The sequence below is a fragment of the Acomys minous genome (assembly GCF_964271855.1).
Source record: "Acomys minous genome assembly, chromosome: 16".
NCBI classification, from domain to species: domain Eukaryota; kingdom Metazoa; phylum Chordata; class Mammalia; order Rodentia; family Muridae; genus Acomys; species Acomys minous.
Window position 1 is genome coordinate 1,369,868 of NC_140498.1, and position 17,361 is coordinate 1,387,228.

At 48.1% G+C, this 17,361-nt stretch overlaps 2 protein-coding genes across 7 annotated transcripts; one reads left to right on the forward strand and one right to left on the reverse strand.

Annotated features, from left to right (window-relative positions):
• Positions 1-6,193: 6,193 nt before the first annotated feature.
• On the forward strand, positions 6,194-7,779 carry LOC311585516 (uncharacterized protein). The gene is made up of 2 exons (XM_084760759.1): positions 6,194-7,234; positions 7,316-7,779. The coding sequence occupies exon 1, from the start codon at positions 6,324-6,326 to the stop codon at positions 6,672-6,674; it is 351 nt and encodes a 116-aa protein (XP_084616885.1). The 5' UTR covers positions 6,194-6,323; the 3' UTR covers positions 6,675-7,234; positions 7,316-7,779.
• A 3,220-nt stretch (positions 7,780-10,999) lies between these two features.
• On the reverse strand, positions 11,000-17,175 carry MIS12 (MIS12 kinetochore complex component). Of its 6 annotated transcripts, none has more exons than XM_084760756.1 (3): positions 17,035-17,152; positions 13,922-14,035; positions 11,000-12,240 (listed from the first exon to the last, which is right to left on the reverse strand). In XM_084760756.1, the coding sequence occupies exon 3, from the start codon at positions 12,204-12,206 to the stop codon at positions 11,586-11,588; it is 621 nt and encodes a 206-aa protein (XP_084616882.1). In that variant the 5' UTR covers positions 12,207-12,240; positions 13,922-14,035; positions 17,035-17,152; the 3' UTR covers positions 11,000-11,585. The 6 variants fall into 6 exon arrangements, with proteins under 6 accessions (XP_084616882.1, XP_084616884.1, XP_084616880.1 ...); XM_084760758.1 differs by lacking the exon at positions 17,035-17,152 and adding an exon at positions 16,695-16,885; XM_084760754.1 differs by lacking the exon at positions 17,035-17,152 and adding an exon at positions 16,568-16,885.
• Between the last annotated feature and the right edge of the window lie 186 nt (positions 17,176-17,361).

Below are 17,361 nucleotides of genomic sequence, written 5' to 3' on the forward strand. Positions count from 1 at the left end.
CCACTTACAGAGGCGGTCCACTGCTATTCCCAGGAGCCCCTGTTTGGGGACTCCCTGGCTGGCTGCATTTTATGCTAGGCCATCCATTTCTGTTCTCTGTCTGTGTGTTCTTGTTTGGAAACAGGTCTAGCATTGCCCAGGCTGGTCTCGAACTCACTGGGCAGCTGAAGATGATCCCGGATTCCTGGTCCTTCTTCTGCCTCCACTCCCCAAGTGGTGGGATTCTAGGCTGCACTGAACTGAGAAGTCACTGGGGGAGTGAGCAGGGGTTTAAGATGACTTCAAGGTGAAAGTAATGATGGGGTGACGCGGTAGGGGTGGGGGGAATGAGAAGGGCAGAGTATTAAAGATCGTTTCCCATAGGGGTTGGGGATTTAGCTCAGTGGTAGAGCGCTTGCCTAGCAAGCGCAAGGCCCTGGGTCTCGTCCTCAGCTCTGGAAAAAAGGAAGAAAAAAAAACACACACACACACACACACACACACACACACACAGAGAGAACACCAAAAAGATCGTTTCCCACTATTGGGAAGTCCATAGGGAGGGAGAGTTATGGAGCCAGTGACTGTCTGTGCCTTGGGGGACTCTACAGTGCCGGGGTCCCCTGGGGGCTATTGGCAGATTAGCTCCAGGCACATAGGAGCCCAGAGGAGGATAGTGAGAGAAAAGGACTGGGCTGACAAAAGCATGACACAGCTGGAGAGAAGCTGATGGAAAGAGGCAGGCAGAAGCACCCGTGCTATGATGCTATTCAGAAGTCCAGCCTTGTCCCTGGTTGCCTAGCAACTGTTGTAGAGCAAGTGGTTGCTAGATAATATAGGTCCATCTAGACAACAGGAGAAGGACCTTAGAGTGCGTGGGCACTGGTCAGAACATCACAGGGTCAGAGTTGCTCCTGACAACAGGCACTAGGCCTGTTGCTTATTATATTTTTTCCCTCACCTCCTAATTGCTTCTGTCATACACAAAAAAACTGCATGACAATGACGCGTGAGATCTCAAAACCTGAGAATGAGGCCATCACATGATCTTATCGTCAAACAAGACAGGCTTCTGCTATGGAAATGCACTTTACATTTTCTTACCATTTTGGTACATATGATCTTTTGGGGGGTTTGTTTGTTTGCTTGCTTGTTTTTAAATTTGGGTTGTTTTTTTTTTTTCAAGACAGGGTTTCTCTGTGTAGCATTGGCTGTCCTGGACTCACTTCGCAGACCAGGCTGGCCTTGAACTCACAGAGAGCCACCTGCCTCTCTCTCTCCCTGAGAGTTGGGATTACAGGTGTACGGCACCACACCCAGCTAGTACGTGTGATCTTAAGTCATTTGATCCTGGTGTAGATAACCACAAACACCTGTTTGATTTCAGGATAATCATCTCCGGTAACCGAATCAATCCTCGGCGAATTGTGGCAATTCGAAATGTGTGCATGCTAGGCAAACGCTCTGCCACTGAACTGCATGCCCCCAGCCTCAAATGCAGCATCGTTCTGCTAAGTCGTCTCCTGTTGTTCTGAAAATGAGTTTTCTCCCCGTTTCTTGCCCTGACAAAAAGCACTGCAATACATATCCTGCTGCAGAGAGCCTGCCTTGGAATCAATACTCAGGGGACAGGACAATCGCATCACAAGACACGAATAGTCTATGACTGTTTACTTGGCCAGCTTGTTTCCACCAATGGAGGTGGCCGTTTTCTCAGTACTTACCATACTGGCTACGGTACTGTCATCTCTTCACTTGTCACCTGAGTGCCAGATCATCTGAACGGCGGTGGACCTAGGTCACACAGCCAGCACCAACCCTGGGTTCTAGGATCTGGCCATGATTCTCCGACTTATCGTCAGAGATAATTCCGTTACTGGATTCAAACCCCCCCCCCTGCCCCCCGGCTCTTATTTACCAGCCCACGGGCTACAGCACAATTTTTCGCTCACACATTTTTGAAAGCATGTTTATGTTAAAAGGTAGAAAACTGCTTCCAGCCAGGCAGGTTTGGCGGCTCACATCTGTAATCTCACCATACAGGAGGCTTTGCATCTGAGGGTACTCTGGGCTATGTAGTGAGTTCCGGGACAGTTTATGCTACAGAGTGGGACCCTGTCTGGAGAGACAGCTCAGTGGTTAAGAGCATGTGTCACTCTTCCAAAGATATTCAGGCAACACACACACACACACACACACACACACACACACACACACACACTTTTTACATGATTTCTTTAAAAGGAAGATGTATAGGGTTGTATCACAATTGGGCGTTTAGAACATTTCTTGTGGGACCCTGCTCTTAAGGCTGAAGTCCGGCATTTTCGGATAGCCTCGGCACACAATGACGGACTCCCTTTGTCAGCAGGGATCCTTTTCCTCTGCCTGGAGAGTGGGGGTGCGGGTACAGCATCAGCTATCTCACCAGGCCTGGCTAATACTCCTCATTTAGTCTAGGGAAGGAAGGGCTCCCCTCTTGCGAGCTTCCGCCATTCCCCGGCGTGTCAGCGAGATCGCTGCTGCCATCTTTCTGGTGCCACTCTGCCCACCGCAGTGCCTGTCTGAGGGAGCAAGCGGCTGGCTGTTCCCGATGCAGCCATTTGTTTCCCGCCTGCCTCTCTTGGTTTCGGAGCTCCAAGCAGGACTCTATTACTGGTTGCTCAGGAAGCAGCCACTGGTCAGCCCAAGTCAGCCTGCCCTTGGGCTCCTCTCCGCTGGCGCTTTACTTTTTTCTACCTGAGAAATGCGCAGTTCCACTTCCCCACCGGCAGGACGCAAACCGACCGTTTCTGTTACTAGAAAGTTGCCTGAAGCCTGTTTACAGCAGCTAGCATTAGCATTTTTATTTCCCCTCTAGCCACACAGGCAACAAATCTCTTTTCTATCTCTATCAATTCGTCTTCTCTGGACATTCCTTGTCTCTTCTATCATGTGTAATTTTACTCTCCTGGCTTTTCTCTTTCACTTGCTAGACCCACCTTAGTTCAACACGTCCCAGTAGCTCACTCCTTCACATCGCTGGGTAGCCATCCAGTTGCACAGATTTGATGGACACTTGCATTGTTCTCAATTCTGGCTGTCACCCACAATGTTGGTACAGATGTTTATACACTAGTCTCCCCATACAGCTGTCATCTTTCTTAGTTAGAATCTAGGAGTGGAATTACTGGGACCTATCTTTTTTATTTCTGTTTTTCTCTCTTTGAAAGTAGATTTTTTTTTTCATACAATGTGTTCTGGTATGGTTTTCCCCACACCCAACCTTCTCCACGGTACTCCCCACCTTTCTCCTCCCATCTGAATCAACACCTTTCCTGTCTTTAGTTAGAAAACAGGCATCTGAAGAAGAAGAATAAAATAAGATAAAAACAAACAAACCAGAATAGGATGCACAGAGAAACCATAAAAACACAAAACTGAGTCATAATAAACCCTGACAAAATATTATAAGACAAAGAACCTCAAAACATGACGCTGAGTTTGTTTTCTGTTGGCCATCTATTTCTGGGCATGGAGTCAGTCCATTGTTTCAGGGATAGAGAGATGGCTCAGTGGTTAAGGGCACTGCCTGTGCTTCCAGAGGACCTGGGTTCAATTCCCAGCACCTGCATGGCAGATCACACCTGTGTAACTCTGGTTCCAAGGTCTCTAACATCCTCACATAGACATGCAGGCAGGCAAATGAACTTAATTTAAAGTTTTAAATTTAAGAGCTGGGCATGGTGGCGCAACACCTTTAATTCCAGCAGAGGTAGGCAAAGGAGGCAGAGGCAGGTGGATTGCTGTGAGTTTGAGGCCAGTCTGGTCTACAAAGTGAGTCCAGGACAGCCAAGGCTATACAGAGAGACCCTGTCTCAAAAAAACAAAATTAAACAAGTAAATAAATAAAATTAAAATTAAAAAAATAAAAGCATGCCAGGTGGTAGTGGTGGCAGCACACTTTTAATCCCAGAACTCAGGAAGCAGAGGCAGGCAGTTTGAAGCCAGCCTGGTCTACAAAGTGATTTCCAGGACAGCCAGGGTTACAGAAGGGGTGGGGGACGTTTCCCCAGTGAGACTCTGTAGGAGAAATGATTTCTGTGTGGTTATCAATTGTAGATAACTTCTGGGTTAGGGACAGAGGGTTGAGTCCACGTCTCGTCCCAGTGCTGGGACCCCCATGTGGCACAGACCTGCGTTAGGCCTGTGCATTGTGCCAGTCTCTCTGAGTTCATGTGTGTCAGTCCTGTTGTGCCTAGAGGACTTTGTTTCCTTGGCATCCTCCATCTTCTGTGACTCTTGCCATCTTTCCAGCAGGCTTCCCTGAGGCCTGAGGAGAGGGGTTGGTGGAGGCATCCCTGTTAAGACAGGCTGGCTCTGGGTCTATGGGTTTGTTCCCACACTGAGGAGGAAGCTTCTCTAGTGATGACGAGCCCAGTGCTGATACGATTCCTCGGTCAGTGTGGCCAGCCTGTCCCCAGGGACTGCCTCCTGGATTCGGCAGCTGAGGCAGAGGGATGTGTGTCTGGAAAAAGGGCTGTAGGAGGAGATCTGTGATGCCCTGGGAACCGGGGTGGGGGGTGGAAGGACAGATAGACGGGGAAGGCTGCAGCTGGTGACCTGCTACATGGCCAGGGAAAAGGCTTGGGTCTGTGTACTGTGTACGTGCCGGGTGCCCGTGGAAGTCAGAAGAGGGTGTTGGATCCCTTGGACGGGAGTTACAGACAGCTGAAGGCCACCAGGTGGTGCTGGAAATAGAACAGGTGTCCTCTGGAAGAGCAGCCAGTGCTTTCAACTGCTGAGTCATCCCTCCAGCCGCACCCCGCCTCCCCCAGGGGTTATATCTTAAGTATGTGCTTTCTCTAAAACTGACAGAGTATTTTCTAAGCACCTCCAGCTTTCTAGGTCCCCAGTAGCACGGCTGAGCGTCCCATGTTCTCTCTGTTCTAGAACATGCTCTTATCTGCAGCTGCTAAACGCCAGGAGTGTAGCTTCCTGCTGCCAACACTTACTCCACATCAGAATGCTACCTCTACCTGGTGGTAACTGTTACTGCTGCACCGAGTCCTGAGTGCTTTGAGATTGAGAGACAGCACTCTGGTCCTGTTATTTCAACACCCTGATCCTGGTTTCTCTTGGATGAACTAGAAATGAGCTGTCTGGTAGGAGCTGGCTCTATTGCTACTGGCAGGCTTGCCAGTGGATTCCTCCAACACAACTAGGGCCCCCAACGAATCACGTGTCTGCTGTCCCCCAAATCCCACAGGGACTGACAACCAGCCTTGGAACCTCAGGCACTACCGAGGATGTATAGATAGAAATGTGAGGAGAAAGAGGAAGAAGGTAAGTCTTCCCCTGTGTTACTTCTGGACCCCCTGGTTTGTGGAAGTTTTATTGTGATATTGCTCTCTTTAGATTTTTTTTTCTTTTGTCTTGAGTCAGAGCTGGACAGGAACTCATGACCCTCTCTTGAGTGTGTGCACAGCTAAATTTTGCCTTTATTTATTTATTTACTTTTGTCTACAAGATTGTCTCAGTTTTTTCATGCATTACACAAACACACACACACCTCTGCTGGAGCCAGAAGGGGATCAGGAGTTCAGCCTGGGAGGAGAGGAAGGGACATTGAGAAAGATAATGAGGGGAAAAAGAATATATATATACACACATACATACTTGTGTGTATGTATATACATATACATACATGTGTGTATATATGTATATATACATATATATTTGTGTGTATATACATATACAGTGATGAGCTTAAGTGGCCAACACTTAGTCTGTGATTTGGCTTTTCTCCACTGACTTTCATGTATCAGGCTCTCCTGCAACAACGCAATGTCCTTTAGTTATAAAACTGCGCATTTGTGCATCATCTTATTAAATGTGCTCTGTGTGTCTATCGATTTTTAAGACCTTACATTATTTGTGTCTTTGAAAAGGAGAAATAAAACCCTGGGGAGGCTCCCCACGCAGCTTGCAGCTTTGCCCCCTGCATTTCAGCTTCCAGTCCCCTTAGTTGGCTGGGAGATCCCAATGTCTCGCGCCTCCTCCCACGCACGCCAGTCTTGTTGCTGTGGAGACAGACCTTGCAGTGCCAAGACTTGAGAGGTGCTGAGAGCTGGCTGGCCAACCTCTGCAACAGGCTGTGGGCGGAAAGGAGGAGCCAGAGAAAGTGTCCTCCGGGCAGAGAGGCCCCAGACCCCGCAGAGGCCCCTTGCTGTGCTAGCTCCGCCTCACCACCCCCACCCACCCAGAGCATAGAAATACAGCTGCAGTCCCGGCCACCGCCCACTGCACTGCAACCCAGCAGAGACTTTCCGCCTGAGCTTATCCGCCTGCTCCTGCTCTGCGCCATGGCTAAAGGTGCCTTTCCACGCAAGCCCTGGGGTGCAGAGCAGATGCATTTCGACTCTGATCCTGAGTCCGAGGACCTGTTCGATAAGCCGCCCCCGGAGGAGGGCCACACGGCCCGGGTGCCCAAGTCAGCTAGCAGGAAATCTGGTCGGCGCGCGGGCGGTAGGGCTCCTCGCGCTGGGCTGTCCCGAAAGGCTGTCGTGCGCCCAGAGCCCAAGGAAGAGGAGCCTCCGATGGACGAGGGCTGCTACCTTGACCACTTCCCGCACCTCTCCATCTTCATCTACGCGGCCATCGCCTTCTCCATCACCTCCTGCATCTTCACCTATATCCATTTGCAGCTTGCCTAATTGGCTAGCCGACGGGGTGGGGCAGGGTGGGCAGAGTCGAGAGGAGGGGAGGGTAGAGGGAAGGAGAAGCGCAGCCTTTTGTTTTGGAGATGCGCTGCACCCACTTCACCTAGCGTTCGATGCGATGCTTCTTTTCTTTGTTGCAGCTTTGTCTAACTGTTCATCAGACGGTCCAAAGTCATTGCAGGCAATGGAATAGCGGTGCTGCTTGCACCCACACACACAGTGCAATTAGTCTCTAACGTTTAGGATCCTGGATTGGGTTGAATCCCGTTTGTAATTAGGATTGCCTTTGTACCCTACCACTTTGTCACGTGAGGGCCCAGCTTTTTTGTGTTTGTAGAGCGCAGAATGAGTCCAACCTTCTGTTGTTTAAAAGGATGGACCAGACCCGAGTCTGCAGCCTCCCAGAGAGGGTACCAGGCTCGGCGTGCTGAAGCTCCATGATGCTGCGTCATCCCGGGATGAGCCAGTTGTGCCCAGGAGCTCTTTCTGTCAGGGCTCCGTGCGCACCAAGCTGGTGGACCTGGGAGAGCAGCGGATACGGCTGGACGTTGGAGGTGAGTGACGTTTGTCAAGGTATGAATCTGCCCCCGCAGAGTTGGGGCTGACGTGGCCTGTGCATTTTTCCTTCCACTTAGGTTTCACGGCTACCAGGATGCAAGGCCTGTAGTAAGCAGAGCTGACCACCAGAAAGCCAGTGCTCACGACGGGCTTTTGGACTGTGAGGAACAGACCACAGACCTTCAGGGATGGAGGCCTGGAATTCCTGCATTCCGTGAGATGAGACTGAGGGCCCTCCTTGCTGGGGCCCATGGGAGGACTATGATAGAGAATTTTCTGGCAACTTAATTTCAGCCTGGAGGCCTTCTGAAACCAGGGGGCCAAGATGAAGGGGGCTGGGATTGGGGACTGTCAGTAACAAGAGTTCTGCTGGAACCTGTCATCTTAGACTCAAGAGCGAAAGCCAGGACTCACATTATTCACCTACCCACTGCTCACTCGTGAACGTCAGCTGTTCAAACGCAGAATGCCTACACTGCTGTACTCTACGGATTTGTCTGTGATTGTGATGTGTCTGATGGAATAAATCATATTCTCCGTCTCCGCTGTATTCACTTCCGACTGACAACGGCCCTTGACGGGCTCCCTGTTCTGCTTTAGTCTTCACTCCCTGAACATCCCCACTATCCCTGTAAAACTGACTCGGATTACCCAGCATTCCTAGGTACAGCGACTCTCTATAGCAAATAGCTCTACAGACCCCTCTGTGGCGTCTGTCGCTATGCCCGTATTCCTATTTCCACGAGCCCCTAACAGCGGGTCGGCCTTGGCTCCGTGCTGCATTGCCCACTGCTCCTCAGTACACAGTCCCCGTTTGCCTCTCTATCAAGGAGCATCTGGCCCAGCAGAGCCTCAGCTAAAGCTCTGAATTTGCCCCATGACTGACAAAGCTTGGGTTCTTATAAATTCTTTTCCGGTGAAAGGGCCTTCCTTCACTGTCCTGGCCTTCCCTAATCCCGTGTCACCACATGACTTGGTCGATAGCTTCTCTGCACTTTTAAGTGCCACAAGCCTGGTACCCACTTATGACAGCCCTTATGACAGCCTGTTTACAATTCCCCCTAACCATCAATGGCACTGTTGCCCCAAATCACATCTCCAAGTGATTTGGAGTCAGTTTCCGGTTTTCCCCATGGACACTGCATCTAGTACTGTCCTTTAGTATTGCTCCCCATTGAAGCCCTACGGATGGGCGAATACTAACTGTCTCTCACCTTACAGTCCTAGACATGGCTGTACCACCTAACCCCGGCAGCAGATTCCTTCCTCTAGTCGCAAACCAAATTACCCATTCCCCAACACTTTACTATTATCCCATGTTACCATACTTTCCTGATACCTAAGTTCCCATTTTCTACCCCAAATTCAAGCATCTAGTTCTATCAACTACACCACAATAGACGCTTTAAGACAAGGTTCCCATGTGTAGCCCTGGCTGTCCTGGACGCTGGCTTTATAGACCAGGCTGGCCTCAAACTCAGAGACCTGCCTGCCTCTGCCTCCCGAGTGCTGAGGTGAAAGGTGCGCCCCACCTCACCCCGGAACCTCTACAACCGTAACATTGACTTCAATGTCCAGACTAGAGATGGCTCAGCTGTTTAGAATGCTTGTTGCATGGTAACAGTTAGAGGGCTCAACCCGGGGAAGACTAATATCCATTCACATTCTCTCAGTATTCCTTAGCTGCCTGTAGTTGTCTGTGGTGAAACACCCCCCCCTCATATTAGCATGTGTGCTGGCGTTACCTCTGTTCCAATCCTGTTAGGCAGCCATGTTGTTAAGGTGAAGCTTATGCACACAAACACTAAACAGACTCAACAGGGTGTGTGTCTGTGTGTGTGAGTCTGTGTATGTGTGTCTGTGTGTAAAATACTACCAATTTAAGAAAAGGAACAGGAATTTGAAGAGACATAGGAAGGGCTGGAGGGAGGTCCTGACTGTTACCTTGAAATATAAGGGGAAACCCTTCCCTCCCTATCCGCAACCAACAAGTAACAAAAGACTGCTTGCTGCTTTCCCAGAGGCCTGGAGTTAGGCTCCCCAGCACCTACCATCCCCCACTGACCCCAGCTCCAAGGGGTCTCATTCCTCTTCTGGCCTTCACAAGAACCAGCAACATGAGATATAAACCCTAGATCCCTATTGACCTGTTAGACCTTTGCTGTCTGGGACAGCACAAACGGCCCCAGATATTATTTCCCTAACAGGTATCCTAGACCCTTAATGAGTTCTTACTCTGGTAACTACATGTCTACAGGACCACTTCTGGAAGCTCTAAGAATCTGTGCCCCGCCCCTCCCACCTTGTGGCTGCAGTAGCCAAACCATGTGGGTCACAAGACAACACGCCTTGCATATCAAATCTTCCTCTCGTCCTCTTCTCCCCGACCCCACCTTTGCTTTCTCTCTAGAGGGATGTCTATCGTCACTGGATTAGGGCCCACAAAGATAATTCAAGATGATGTCTTCATACTTAACTTGATTATATTCACAAAGACCTTCTTTTTTAAAAGGCAACACTTGGGGCTGGAGAGATGGCTCAGTGGTTAAGAGCCCTGAGTGCTCTTCCAGAGGTCCTGAGTTCAATTCCCAGCAACCACACGGTGGTGCATGACCATCTGTAATAGGATCTGACCTTTTCTGGTGTGAAGATAGTGTAATAATATATATAAAATAAATACACCTTTTAAAAAAGGGGCAACACTAAAAATCCCCAGAAATTATAATACGAACAGATCTTTTGAGGAGACCTTCTTCAACTACATTAGGTTTCCAATGTGCTATGTAAGTTTTCATTTAAGTAAAAAGCCACAGTAAGACAAGTGTGGTAATCCCAGCATTTTGGAGGTTGAGGCCAATCTGAGTATATGAAAACTTAACTCAAAAAACAGCTATGATTAGGATGTAAACTGAATAAATTTTTAAAAAAATAAATTTAAATTAAAAAAAAAAAAAAAACCTAATATGGGCTGGAGAGGTGGCTCAGAGGTTAAGAGCACTATCTGTTCTTCTAAAGGGCCTGAGTTCAATTCCCAGCAACATGATGGCTCACAACCATCTGGTGCTCTCTTCTGGAATGCAGACATACATGTGGGCAGAATGCTGTAAAAATAACAAATATTTTTTTTAAGTTAATAAATAAAAAACAGATTTATATAAAACAAACAAGTAAACAACAAAAAGGATCAGTATTTCTCCAGCGTCTCTTGCTGGACTCCAGGGCTACCTACCTACCACCACCTTGCTCTTGTAAAGGATTTGTTCTGGAAGGAGAAACCACCTTTCTTCTGTACCAAAGCCAAGAGTTGTCTTTTTGCTACTTCCTTATCCAATGAATTAGCAAGTGCCCTGTATGAGCAAAGTTACTGATGAAAGTGTGCCGTGTTGGCTGGCCCACAAAGGGTGACTGGTTAATAAAGTTACTGATGAAAGTGTGCCGTGTTGGCTGGCCCACAAAGGGTGGCTGGTTAATAAAGTTACTGATGAAAGTGTGCCGTGTTGGCTGGCCCACAAAGGGTGACTGGTTAATAAAGTTACTGATGAAAGTGTGCCGTGTTGGCTGGCCCACAAAGGGTGGCTGGTTAATAAAGGAGCTGGCAGCTCACTTCTGCTCTCATGCTGCCTTCAGTCAACAGGATTGAGATCACAAAGGGCTGGTGACGTATCTTTGCTTATGGCATCGTTCTTTAAGCTTCCCCCCCGCCCCCCAAAAGCCCCAAAGTGCTAAATTAAGAATCTCTTCCCATACATTAAGCCGTGAGGTATTATGTAAATATGAGGAAAGTATTTATTTACTACATTGTCAATCAGACATGCCCCTTTTAACACCCATCTCCCTGACCCTCTGCTCACTGTTCCCTCCTCCTCCTGCTTCTCTCCAGTGTGGTGTGTTAAAGGTGAGACGCCACACGCTGAGCACACTCCGCCACGGAGCTGCGTCTCCAGCCCAGCGTCTCTGCCTTGGTAGTCCCTGGTACACTTCATGGCTGCACCCCAACATCCAATGAATGAGTATACAGGCCTAATTTACACAGCAGAAATAAGCAGGAAACATCGAGTTATATAAGGATTCCACCCCCTCCTGAAATCATACTGAAACATCGCTACCAGCAGAGTTACCACCCTAAAAGAAGACCTGGCTTCACTACCGGACATGAGCGCACTCGGCCTAAGCGGATGAACACAAGCTCTGCTTTACAAGTCCGACCTGGAGTCCTGGCTTTGTGTAACCCAGGAAAGGGGGACAGGGGGAGCAGGGGGGAGGGGGGGACGCAGCCCCAAAGGCCTAAACAGAAGAGCAAACAAAGAAAAGCCAGCTATCTGCACGGTCTCTCCTTCACTAGAGAAGCTACCGGGCCTCCAGTCTTTTGCTTTCTTTTTCGACATTGTCTCTAATGTTCTGGAGTTTTCTGCAGTTCTGGACCAGGGACAGCAAACTCTCCCTGAAGTTACTAGTTCCGTGATCTCTGCCAATGTTTTCAAGCTCATCAAAGAAAGTCAAGGTCTCTCTGAGTTTGGCTTGAACAGTTTTTTGCTCCTCTAATTCTGCAAGAAGGGCCTGTTCAGTGCGTAATTCAACTTTATACTTCTCCTGTAACTCTCTGATTTCCTGTTGGAGAAGCTGGAATTTTTCTTCACTGAAAGGGTGTGTCTCCTGACATTTATCTTCGGGAAGCAGGATGTTTGGGGGAATACACAAAATCGACTGCAAAATCAGCTGCTCCATTTTGCCAAAAAGTTTATCAAAACGTCCTTTCATGAAGCAAAGAAACTTCTCTGTGCATTTACGAGTCTGGACAGGGCTAATCTCACAGTCCGGGAAGCTCTCCAGCTTCTTCAGGATAACCTGTTCCACAGCCTGCATCACTTCAAACAGGTGGTCTTGAAACGCTACATAGATCCTCAGCAGGCACGTCTGTGGTGTGAAGCCAAAGAACTGGGCCTCGTAGGCCATCGGATCCACAGACATCCTGCTTTATTGTGCTGCCCTCAACTGTGAAAACCTGCAAGTACAAAAGGAAAAAAAAAATTCATTTGGATAAAATCAACATAGGAAAGTAACAAAGGTCATTATTGATAAGCAAATACAGGAAGCAAATATAAACGAAGGAATCTGTGCTTCTCTGATACCTGGTTTCTTCCAGCCTTAATTCTCCATAGAAGCCCTGCCTCTCTTGAGTCAAGTATAGGAAAGCTACATCCTCTTTCCTGTTCATTTCCCTCCGTTACTATCACTGAGGACTAAGGCACAAGCCCGACCTTCTGTTGTCTTGGCAACTTTAAAAGCTTGAAGAGATGGCCTCCATGCTTTGAGACCCGGTTCTCTGGGCTTCAGTGATCTACATGCCCACCCCAACCCTAACCTTTTGACAATGTCTTGCTGTGCAGCCTTATGCGTTGGCCTCGAACTTTCTTTGGTTTGTGACAGGGTCTCCCGTAGCTGGAGCTGGCCTCAAACTTGGGATGCAGCTGAGGGTGATGGTGAACTTCCTGTCCTTCTGCTTCCAGCACCAGAGTGCCGGCGTCCCAGGCATATAACGACAAGCCCAATTTCTTATGTGGTGCTGGGGTTCAAACCCAGGGCCCAGATAAGCACTCTACTAACTTAGCTACATCTTCAAGCCCTTTCCAATGCTGGCCTAATTGTCACTCATAATGCACCTTAAGCACCTGACCTTTGATCTCTTGCTCCCAGCCCATCTACTTGTTTCCCGACTCCCTTTAGGCCTCATGTTCAATTATTTTAATTACCTCATTATAAATGTCCTCAATTCCATTTTCCACCCTAGCCATCTGATAAAAATCCAACTAAATGATCAAGCCTTTCCCTGACTTGTTTCAAGGACCTGAGAGGCATTCCTTTCCAGTGTAAGCATCTCCAAACATGTCATTCCATTTCCTTATGGCCATCGGAGCTTAACCTTGGTACTTTTTGTCATACAACTATATCCTTGCTACAGAAATAAGGGAAGTTGTACTCCACTCCCAGGTAAGGGCATTTAACGTAATCTGCAAACTGCTACTTCAACTATCTGGTGAATTCTTATGAGAAGACAAGTTAAAATTAGCCTTGACAATTTATGTATGTAATGGTTTAAAACAGAAGAAACTATATGGTTATATAAATAGAACTTGTTTTTGTGGTGTCATTCATAGATTATTTCTGGACTGGATTTAGTTTTATTTCCTGAACACTTTTCTTAGATTTCTACTAGGAAAACCATGTTCTTACTAGGGTTTTGTTTTGTTGAGTCAGGGCATCATTATGTTGCTTAGGCTGGCCTCAAAATTTCAATTTTTCTACCTTAGCCTCACAAGGAGCAAGATGCTGGGATTGTACTCTTAAATGTGTGTTGTCATTTTTTAGCTCTGGCTGATCTCAGAACTCAACTTTTCAAAAAGATTTTTAAAAAAAAAGATTTATTTATTTATTTATTCATTTATTATGTATATAGTGTTCTGCCTACATGCCAGAAAAGGCCACCAGATCTCCTTATAGATGGTTGTAAGCCAAGCCAGGCATAGTAAGGCAAGCCTTTAATCTCAGATGGTTGTGAGCCACCATGTGGTTGCTGGGAATTGAACTCAGGATCTCTGGAAGAGCAGTCGGTGCTCTTAATCTCTAAGCTACTTCTCCAGGCCCAGAACCCACTTTTTTTTTTATGTATATGTGCACATACCTACCTGTGTATTTACACATACATGAAGCCCACAGAACCAGAAGGTGTTGGGTTCCTGGAGCTAGAATTCCAGATTCCAGATGTCAGATGCGAGTGCTGGGACTCCAACTCAGGTCCTCTGCAATGGTGGCAAAAGCTCTTAACTATAAAGCCACCTCTCGTCGCTACAAATATAGCCTCATACATACATGTTTACTTCTTTAAAAAACTTATTTGTTTTTTCAAGACAGAGTTTTTTTGTATAGCCTTGACTGTCCTGGACTCTCTTTGGAGACAGGCAGGTTGGCCTTGAACTCCCAGAGATCTGCCTGCCTCTGCTTCCCTGAGTGCTGGGATTATAGGAGGCATGAGCCACGAGGCCAGCTACATGTTTGCATTTAATGTCCTGATCACTTCATACTTTGACCACAGTAATCTATCAGTTCTGTCAGACACACATATTCCAGATAAAGCGCCCTTGCTCCTTGGGACAAAGACTTCATTGAGTTCTAGTCCTTTTTTTTTTTTTTTTTTTTTAAATGCAGGAACCAGGGCATCACACACATTAGGTAAAATTTTACCAATCAGCTCCATACATCCCTGGCCCTGGTTCCAGCATCTCGCCATCAGAAATATTACAAAAGTGCTTCTTTTAAGGGTTTTAGCTACTTATCTATCCTCCCTTTCAACCCAGGACCTGCATCCGTGCCCCACCCAACCTCTGACCATTGAATAAGAAGGTGCTCTCCCAAAATGGAAGAAAGGGCAGCACCACTTCAGTCATACACGGGAAGTAGCCTCGTCTGTTTAGACCTATCCTGTGCTTGTGACCCTGGGGTTACGGGACTGATGATACGCAGTGTCAGTCAACCCACCCTGCCCCACCAGCCAGGTATCCAAGCAACCTGCTCAGACCTTTGAGCAGGTATCAAGATAAGGAGGCGCAGGCTGGAGAGATGGCCCAGCTGTTGTTAGGCACGCCTACTGCTCTTGCAGAGGGCCCAGGTTCGCTTTCTACAACTACATGAAACTTAAAGACTATCCGGAACTCCAGTTCAAAGGATCTGGCACCCTCTTCTGACCAGCTCAGGCACTGCACACAGCTGGGCGTGGCAAGCCAAATAGGTAACAATTACCCACAGTCCATATCAAGGCACTGCACTCTCTGACAATTCACTTTGTAAGAACTTTCATTCACATAGTAACAGCAAGGGTAACAGCTGACTCCACAGTCTAAGATCAGCGACCTCCTGCTGTAACTATTTCTAAACTGCTTTATCCATTTGTTGATACAAGTGTGCATATCCTTAAGTACCAGATATAATCTATAAGTTAGACAGAGACACATTTTAGAGACTTTGTTGAGCCTGCATTATTGCTGGAATAAACCTTAAATTCCTGTCTACTTTTTAATTCTTATTTGGCTGTTCCCTTATCAGAACTCATCTTTTTTAAAAAAATAATTTGTTTTATTTGCACTGGTGTTTTGCCTGCATGTATGTCTCTGAGAGGATGTCAGATCCTCTAGAACTGGAGTTACAGACAGGTATGAGCTGCCATGTGGGTGCTGGGAATTGAACTCAGGACCTCTGGAAGAGCAGCTAGTGTTCTTTTCTTTTTTTCTTTTTTCTTTTTTTTTTTTTTTTGGGTTTTTTGAGACAGGGTTTCTCTGTGTAGCCTTGGCTGTCCTGGACTCGCTTTGTAGACCAGGCTGGCCTCGAACTCACAGCAATCTGCCTGCCTCTGCTGGGATTAAAGGCGTGCGCCACCATGCCCGGCTGCAGCTAGTGTTCTTAACCGATAAGCCATCTCTCCAGCCCCAGACCTCATCTTTTAAATTTTGCCCTTTCCCCCCCCACTTCCCAGTCAGTCACTTGGTCATCTGAGAACATTTTCGTTCTTTCAGTCTTGCACAGTAATTTTTAAAGTGTATTTTATTATTTATGTATGTGTGTGCGCCTATATGCGCATATGCCACAGGCATAACAGGGGCCCTAAAAGGCCAGAAGTGGGAGACAGATGGACTGGGGTCAGTTATTGGTAACTATGAGCTAGTAAACATGGGTGCTGGGATGCAAACTCAGGTCCTCTGGAAGGAGCCGCCACGGCTGCACCCACACAATAACTGATTCAGAAACTGCTCTAAGAGAACAGTAACTCAAGTCTTTGTTTTCTTTTTTTTTTTAAGTGGAGCATGTGTATTTTGTGGTTGTGTCTTCACTCTAACTTGGTTACAAATTACCCAAGTGATGGGTCAATCTACCGGACAACCTTCATCCAATAAGTCCCCAAGTTTGCAACCTAACTTTGCTTCAAAGTTCTCACCAATGCTGGATTGACAAACCATGACATACAACCAGTTCTAACCAAATTCCTAAATCCGAACTTCCAGTTCGGAGAAAAGTTCCAATTCTGCTTTTTCTCCGTTAGACACTGATGCCATGATGAGGCAGTAGCTATAAAGCTGCAGTTTTACTAACAAGCCCACTTCTCTTGTGTTCGGCCCACAATCTCCTCTACATTGTCCACGCTGGCCTGGGACTTCCGGGCTTTACTCACAGTCTTAAGTTTAAATGTCATTCTCTCTCTCCACCTTTCTAACTTAGTTCCTACCACACTTGACAGTCACATTTTTCCCCCATAATTTTTTTAATGCTTCTTTATAACTCACCGAAAGACGTCTGCCACGACCAGGGATAGTCTTTGCCCCAACCCAACCGAATTCTATTTTCTTTCCTTCAAGTAAGCACGGCCTGGGCGCGGACCCTTACAAGAGCCCAGGGAATACACATCCCTACCTCCTTCGCCGCTACCTCCTTCGCTCTCCGCTCCGTGTTATTAACTCATCTACGGTCCCTTCTCTGCGGCTGAAATTAAACACGGGAGGCTCCCACTCCGCCGCGCCGGCCACCACCGACAAAGCCCAGAAAACCCGCTGAGCGGGATGCGCTTCCGGCAGCTGCAGCTCCCGTCCCACCCCGCGGCCGCGATGCATGCCGGGAACCCAAAAGTCCCCCAGGCGTAGCCGGGATCGTGCCGAGGGATACCCTGCAGGACTCTCCGGTGTCCCGGACGCCACGTCCTCTAGCCCCGCCCTTCCCGGTCCTCCTCAGAGAGCGCACACAGCGCCCCGCTTACCGAGGCGATCGCGGAAGCGATGGGATCCGCCACGCACCGGCTTCCCGCCACTTCCTTCAAACCACGCCGAGCTGCGTGGAAGAAGGCGGCCTCCCCGGTTCTCGGAACCGACTGAGACGCGCCCTCCGCGAACGCTCGCCAAGGCGGGATGGGTCGCGCTCCTGATTGGCTGGCCGTGGGTCGAAAGGGGCCGCTTGGATTGGTGGAGGGAAGGGGACGAGGCGGGAAAGCTAGCTGTGGCCGGCGGGGATTGGCGGAAGGAGCTGGTGCTGTCTCTCTGCGTTGGTAGGCGGAGTAGCAGGGGTGGGCCGACGCGGAGGCGCAACT

What these genes read in the sequence shown, in the direction of transcription:
- LOC311585516 (XM_084760759.1), top strand. Translation starts at nt 6,324, where the DNA reads ATGGCTAAAGGTGCCTTTCCACGCAAGCCCTGGGGTGCAGAGCAGATG.
- MIS12 (XM_084760753.1), bottom strand. Translation starts at nt 12,206, where the DNA reads ATGTCTGTGGATCCGATGGCCTACGAGGCCCAGTTCTTTGGCTTCACA.